The sequence below is a fragment of the Scleropages formosus genome, chromosome 8, assembly GCF_900964775.1.
Source record: "Scleropages formosus chromosome 8, fSclFor1.1, whole genome shotgun sequence".
NCBI lineage: Eukaryota > Metazoa > Chordata > Actinopteri > Osteoglossiformes > Osteoglossidae > Scleropages > Scleropages formosus.
In genome coordinates this window covers 7,494,634-7,502,376 of record NC_041813.1, presented here as the reverse complement: position 1 = coordinate 7,502,376, position 7,743 = coordinate 7,494,634, and the positions used below count along the sequence as shown (strand labels likewise).

Here is a 7,743-nt window from a genome sequence, read left to right as displayed (position 1 = left end):
CCAACCATTTGGTTAATGTGAGAAGTGAAAAGAGGACATTTATTTTCTCATGCAGATAAAATGCTGCTTAGCATACTTAAATTAAAAATCCAGTTCAGAATGCTGACAGTGACTTACTTTCTAATAATGTCATGAATGTGAGTGGCAGTTTAACTGCACAGCAACAAATATACATTATTAATCCCATTTTAATTATATGAACATTGAATCCAGGCTACAATCCTATGGGTAAAGAAACATCCAAAAGCAGTTCTTTAGACTTTATTTCCATTTTATATACATCTGTATATACACTTACAAAAGAAAAAGTCTGGATGTGAAAAGTGTAAATTTTATATGAGACTGCAATTAAGTCCATTTGGGCTATGAGAGCAGAAAAAGACGGAGGTTTTTTCTTTTTTTTTCCCCTTAGAAATTATACAAGTATTATCTTTGCTTTGCGACATCTTCACAAAACTCAAATGTAAGACAATTCAGTGTTGAATATTTTCCCCAACTGCAGGACTGAGCTTGTCATTTTATGAAAATTACACAATACATAGTATGGATTTTAAAGAAATTTTGACACCCCCCCCCCCCCCCCGATATTCCACTGTAATCCCATTCCCCTTTATTCAGACAGAAAACAATATAAATAAGAGTTCTTTTAAACAGATTTTTACAACTACTTGAGCATTTCAAGTTAATGAACTTGTACGTAACTAAACAAGGACCAAAGAGACACAGGGTGGTCTTGGCAAGACAAAAGTTACAAGCGAGAACTTAACTAGTCTTTCCTTGTTCTAAAGCAGCATTTCATAAAATTTCATTTTAGTCCTAGACTAAAAATGATTTCTGATGCAAAATTCCTATTGACAATAATTTAATGCAAGAATAAAATTTAACCTGCATCCAAATAACCAACCCTAGCAGTCACCAGTTTTTATTTCCAAGGCACTGAAGTGCTCCTTTACAGATCGTCTCAATGTACTTCAATGTATTGGGCCTAAGAGTATGTAAACCACTTACTTTGTGATCCAATTTTCATTTTTAAAAATTCCCTGGCCTGCTATGTCAGGCACAGAAATGGCTGTACAATCACTGCATTTACATGGAAATCCCAAGCGATTTCACTGTGTTGTTCATCAGATGGGTTGCAACATCAGGAAGGTCTCTTGCTACTCTCTGAATGGGGGGAACATTTGGTCCTTCCAGGGTGTCCAGAATACCTTTAAGACACAAAACAATGGGGGTGACCCAACACATCTTTAAATGTACTTTTTGGGACATTTTTAACAAAAAACTCCTACTAACACCACCTTATGTAGCTTTAAATCCATTGGAATGTGCTATCCCATATCTGCGATAATTGCCTTAAAACAATTAATATGGGAGACACATGGTCTAAAATTAAGGTTCACATAATTAGTTTTTTTTTCCCTTGTCCCATCTTCCACGAAACTTATATAGCCAAAAAAACCAATCAAGTCAATTGCTTAAAAGTCTTTTTCCTCCAAAAATATTCATGCACAGAATATTTTAAATCATAATGGATCCTAGGGACATATGGCTAACTTTACAATCTGGCTCAAAAGTAAAGAGACTGCACCAAACAAATACTTAAAAAAAAAATAAATAAATAATCAGGCAAGAAGAGACCTACAGTTTTAATTTTACTATGCTTCCTGTGCTTGTGCTGAAGGTTCTGCCTTTATAATCAACCTTGAACCTGTACCTTCAACGATCTTGTGGTACGTGAAGTGGAGGTAGAGCAGAAAGAGCATGTGCAGAGTGGCCAGGGTCCCGCAGAGGATGAGGCGAGGTGTCTGACCCACAGTGCGGGAAATCAGGGCGGCAACCTGTGCGGACATTGTCAAATAGACTGTCATTATCTGGACACAGAGAGCACGGAAGTCACCGTTCGGTAAATCAAGTCTCACCATCCGTAGTGTGGAGAGCCCTCCGATCACCAGCCACAGGATGTAGAAGAGGGAGTGGAAGTGCACGTTGTATGTGACAAACAGAACCACACAGTGGCTGAAGAGGCCATAACCCTGAAAAGAAACGGAATGGCATCGCTGAAGACATATTTCAAAGAGAGACAAGAGCAATAAAGGATATTCAACTACATGCACTATATATAGTCGTTTATAAACTACTGTGTATTTGAAGTAGGACGTACCAGCAAGGACAACATCTGCAGCATGGTAATCTGGGCATTGCACAGATAGGCCAGGAAGAAGATGAAAGATGAGACACCCAGCCAGTAGCCAAAACAAGTGCCAATCGCCGTGCCCATCAATGTCCCTTCTCTCTGTTGGCATGACAAGGTAGCAGAGGAAGATAAGGATGGTCCACATTTTACAGTTTCTGTTGTAAAAATTCTATAAATTTTCAATTTTCCAAGTTGGTGGCATATATGTTACAATATGTACGCGACAACGTGTGTCTTGGAATTTAATGAATGTGCCACATATGACGATGAGTACATTTTTGGGTATACGCACATCAGCGAAAGTACTTCATCAAAGTGATTATTAAAAATCTGAGGAAATACTGAAGTATATTAGTACACACTCTTGATGCTTGACATTAGCATAGCAGGGGGTGATCTTTATAAAAGTAGATTCATGAACATTTTTAGTATTGCATTGGTAATAATGGCTAAATGAATCCGCAGTATTTGCTGAAGTTGTGGACTAGTCTTACATTAGACTTGGGATATTATGGTTTGTAACTGCTCATGAGATTATTTTACTTACAATCACAGTTCCGGATGTCTTCATTCCATGTAGCAAGATAGCTACAAGTGTGAACACTAGCATCAAAGGTCCATAGAGTTCCCCTGCAATCTTCTGTTGGTGTGAAAAGTGAGAGGAAATTAAAAAGGGGCACTGGTTTACTACAAGTACTGTGACTAGCTCTAAACTGAAGTAATCTTTACTTTTTCCATAATGTTACACTAAAAATGCTCCTCACCTGGGGAAAATTGATCATCCGTACAGGAATCAATGACTCAATCAACCTCGGAAGAAAGAGGGGGTCGGCAAAGTTAGAAGCGGCACAAAGCGATACTATGAACATACACTGGTGAATCTAGAAATGGGACAGATTCTTCCACGGGCCGATGAGCTCGCTTGTTTTAATCTCGCTAACAACGATAAGGGTACCGTGTCCGAGACACTTACCTGTTCCTAACTTGAATAGGCTCCACATCAAAGTAGGGTCTGAGGATGTCTATGTTGGCATAGAGGTTGAAGGCTTTTGATGCTTGCCTCTTTCCTGCTTGCCAAACCTGCAGAGATTAACGTAATGCAAGTAGTTACCTAGCAGGTATTCACTTTCTAAGCCCAACACTGTGATTTCGTGTTAGGACCTTACATGGAGAAAAAAATTTAAAACAGTAACTTCAAATTTTGATCTAACCTCATCTGCCACTTGCCGCCCCAGTTGCCCTTTGATGCCCTTCATTCCAAGGAACTCCCCATAATCAGTGTCTTCCTCTGTAGCAGCCGCTTCGGCTGCCACCTCCTCTTCCTCTTTCATTCGTTGGTGCATCTCGCCCATATCTTCAAAGCTGGAGCCTGATGTGTCATCCATATTCTCCATGTCGATCACGGCTGAGCCGCTACCCTGAGGAACAGAAGCACACAATGTAGTGAACGCAAAAAAAAAACAAACATCTTGGGAATGCTTTCACATTTCATGTACGACAGGATTGTCAAACTGGGAGTTCTAAAGAATAATTCCCAATCTGAGAAATCAAAGCCACTGTCATTCCACATACGGGTAAGTTGCACATACAGGAGAACGACATTCTATTTCTCTTTGGACCGCCGTCCTACAGAGAACCTATAGTGCAGTGTGTTACGAACATACGATTGCAAATACAGGACAGTGCAATACACAGATCAGTCTGGCAACAATCTACATAATATATGTATAATATACAATATACACAGTGCTAAAAAAATTACATATTATGAAAATAGAGAAAAGAAGGCTATAAGGACATGAAACTAACACTAAGTAGAGACAATTAAACGGACACTAGAGACTGGCTATAGGAACAGCAATACATTAATAAGAGTTTGAGTAGATTTGTCATTTGCTTACTGAGTAGATTTGTTATTTGTTTTTGTTAGTTTTCATTTTGCAACATGTGCCTTGTGTTCAAGTGACTAGTGCAGACGTTTGTATCATGGGGGGGAAACGGCAGCATGATGATGACCCCATGATTCATGAAAAGCATGCTCAACATGCACAGACAAAGAATACATTTTTTTTTTTAATTAATTGAGCTGTTTCTTGTACAACACAGTCTGCTCAACAGAACTGCTCAAAATTGGAGAGCTGCGCATGCGTACTGTTTATAAGCGTGAAATATATAGCTACTGATATTTATCACACTGGAGTTCTTCATTCCTCAGCGGCATATGTCCTCATAATTATTCAAACTGTCAACATTGCTGGATTCAACAACAAGAACGAGATACACAAGCCAACCAATGCAGCGCTATCAAAATGTAATGAAAGTAAAAAATTTTAAAATGTCGTACAACAACAACACAGCTAGTCGCACTACAGCCTGATGTTGTTGTTCACCTGCTCGTACTAGCTCATTTTACATGTATTTTTAACACTAAATAACGCTCCTTCAGCCAGAGCCGCGCATAAACGCATGAGTCGATCAGCAAAAGCGATGATCTAGATTAGAATAACCCCGAAAAGATTCAGAAAAGTAAGACAAGTTGTTTACGTTTCAAACATGTGTTTATTATATTAGCTAGCAGCTTAGCTCGTACGGACCTGAATTAGGTTATCATCGAAGCCGCCCCACGGTTCCGTGTTCGTGTTTTTGTTTCCATGATCGTCGGACGCAGACATAATTCTCGCGTCAGGTGATTTTTTTTTTTAATTTATTTAAGTAGGAAACTTCGGTAATCGAATCCGTTAAGAAACGTGTATAGAAATCCCGTTGTTGGACCTCTAATTCCACATCATCTGCTGGAATTCAGCAAATCTTGCAGGGTTGAAACTCCCAAATGTTGCCACCGATTGCCCTGCTGGGATCGAGACGTGGAACCTACGTGCTCTCGCGAGATCATGTCCGTGATTACGCGTGCGAGAAGGACTGGGACTATGGCCTGTGGTTAGTCAGAATCAGAACAAGTTTTATTGGCCAAGTGTGCTGCCACACACAAGGAATTTGCTGTGGTTCTAGGTGCCTCCAGTCTTTACAGACAAACAAACAGCTGACACAGAGTAAATAAATAAATAAATAAGATAAGATATTTACACAGTAAATGGAAGTGGTGTTTGCCATTATGAATGCGATTCATTAAATTAGTTTTGTGATAGATCTAGTTGGTTACGCGTTGCCATTTGCCCATACAGCATTCACACACACACACATGCACATACACTGTCTGAAACCAGTCATCACAAACGGGGTTGTGGCAAACCGGAGCCTAACCCGGCAACACGGGGCATAAGGCTGGAGGATGAGGGGACACACCCAGGACGGGACACCAGTCTGTCGCAAGGCACCCGAAGCAGGACTCGAACCCCAGACCCACTGGAGAGCAGGCCCCGGCCCCCTACAGCATTCACCGCACATCTAAAACATCCGATCCTAACTTTTGTAATTGCTGTTTACGTCAATAAAGTTTGTTTAAAACGTCCAAAAACCATGGATATACATACATAGGCCATGACATCTCAATGGAAGGCTCTGCCAAGCCGCCATATTGGAAAAATGTGGTCGTCAAGAGGCACGCGTTGCTATGCGTTGAACGGTACGAGTTACAGAAACAAATACAGCAAGGAGAAAGGCTTGTCATTTCACACGTGGTTACTCAAATGTCTTCTTGTGTAAAAAAGTCTTAAGGGGGTATTTGTGTTCCCAACATTTATTACTTTTTTCACACACACACACACACACACACACACACATTTTCAGAACCGCTTGTCCCATACGGGGTCACGGGGGAACCGGAGCCTACCCGGCAACACAGGGCGTAAGGCCGGAGGGGGAGGGGATACACCCAGGACGGGACGCCAGTCCGTCGCAAGGCACCCCAAGCGGGACTTGAACCCCAGACCCACTAGAGAGCAGGACCCGGTCCAACCCACTGCGCCACTGCGCCCCCCTACGTAACATAATTTGTAATTACAAATAAAAGAAATACCTTTCCAAGTATTTGTCGAGTCCATATTTCTTTGTAGCAGTTAAAATGACATCTATGATACTGTCTCAATTTATTCATTCATTGCCATTTATTCATACCAAGTAAGTAAACACAAAATGTGTATCAGCAAACAAATATTACAATATTTAAATAAGCTGATCTTCAGGAAGGAAGATTTTTGCGTCACAGCTTCATAGCTTAGTTTGACTGGCTTGCAGACATACCCAAATTTCAATAGGACTTTTACCTGGCCACTGGCCTTGATCCCCAGTAAAACATAGAAAATACTAACGCTGTGACTGTAAGTGATGATGGGTACACGTGTTCACTGTCTTGGGTATGAAATGTCGAGGTTCCAAGTGTTTCGCTATTTTGTGGATTTATTCCAAATATTTACAGATTCACAAAGAAAAGGGTAAGGAAAGATATTCAATATGGATAAGAAACTGCAGATGATCATTGCCAGGAAAAGGTAGCGTCATCTACAGCAAGCACTTCAAAGATGTTAAGTTTCATCGGACTGGACAGACTGTTCACTTAAGGGTGGGAGCTGTGCCCACTTTATTCACCTTTTCTGGGTATTTATAGGTAGTTGCTACAGCTGTATTATGGAATTCTAATAGTCTGTATAACATTCTAACATTCAGTTATAGAATCACGACTAGTCTGACAGGTACAAAACACAACTGACTTGTAGAGCCTCAGTGATCTTGATAATGATGATTCATAACTAGAAAGCTTGTTATGTCAAATGACTGAATAAGTGTTTATATGATCAAAATTATCACCAGGATATTTTCAGTTGACTGGCTTAGGTTGCCCTGCCAAAGGAGAGATGTGCCCTGAATTCACTTTGACGGAATCTATAAAGTATTTCTGTTCAAAGATTATTTTTAATTTAACTTGATTTAACTTAACAACTTTTGAAATCTGTTTCGCCTTAATGTCAGTATATTTTGCCCATGATCATTTATATAAATTCCCAGAGAGTTAAGATTTTTCTAGTTTCATTGTAGGCTCCGTAGTTTATTTTTAAATTTTTAACAATTAAACAATTCAAACACTCACAATACAAGAACATTAATCCTGAACAATCAAACCTAGCCAGGGGAAAGTAAACAAAAAGAAATAAGTAAATAAATAAAAATAAATAAACAAAAAATTACAAAAACACTAACCAGAGAGATTACATCAACAACCTAAAAATATTACACTAATTTAGTCTTAATGGCCCTCTGAACATCACACTCCTCGACAGTGTTTATATACTGCTTAAATTTTTTAAGAAAAACAAAAAATATAGGTTTTTATTTGCAAATTTCGACCTGTGTTCATGATATTTGGCTAAAATGATTAATAAATGAATTATATCCCTGTTTTGCTATACTTCTATCAAAATGTAAGAATCAAAACAGCACATATTCATAGTGCAAAGCAAAGTCCATACACAGTTTATCAATAACAAATTTAGAGACATCTCTCCATTTCTTTTTGGTATAACAACAGTGCCCTATTTCTCCAGAGGTGATTCGGCTAATTTTAGCGGAAGTTACATCACACTGCGACCGGAAAA

General features: G+C 39.3%; 1 protein-coding gene across 1 annotated transcript; it reads right to left on the bottom strand.

Annotated features, from left to right (window-relative positions):
* Window positions 1-252: 252 nt before the first annotated feature.
* Window positions 253-5,053, bottom strand: yipf3 (Yip1 domain family, member 3). The gene is made up of 9 exons (XM_018766150.2): window positions 4,789-5,053; window positions 3,406-3,612; window positions 3,168-3,274; window positions 2,959-3,004; window positions 2,742-2,834; window positions 2,162-2,293; window positions 1,920-2,033; window positions 1,715-1,838; window positions 253-1,208 (listed from the first exon to the last, which is right to left on the bottom strand). The coding sequence occupies exons 1-9, from the start codon at window positions 4,864-4,866 to the stop codon at window positions 1,087-1,089; spliced, it is 1,023 nt and encodes a 340-aa protein (XP_018621666.1). The 5' UTR covers window positions 4,867-5,053; the 3' UTR covers window positions 253-1,086.
* Window positions 5,054-7,743: the final 2,690 nt, after the last annotated feature.

What these genes read in the sequence shown, in the direction of transcription:
- yipf3 (XM_018766150.2), bottom strand. Translation starts at nt 4,866, where the DNA reads ATGTCTGCGTCCGACGATCATGGAAACAAAAACACGAACACGGAACCG. An exon ending in GGCGGCAAGTGGCAGATGAG is followed by an intron (nt 3,275 to 3,405) that starts GTTAGATCAAAA and finishes TAATCTCTGCAG; the next exon opens with GTTTGGCAAGCAGGAAAGAG. An exon ending in GGATGATCAATTTTCCCCAG is followed by an intron (nt 2,835 to 2,958) that starts GTGAGGAGCATT and finishes TCACACCAACAG; the next exon opens with AAGATTGCAGGGGAACTCTA.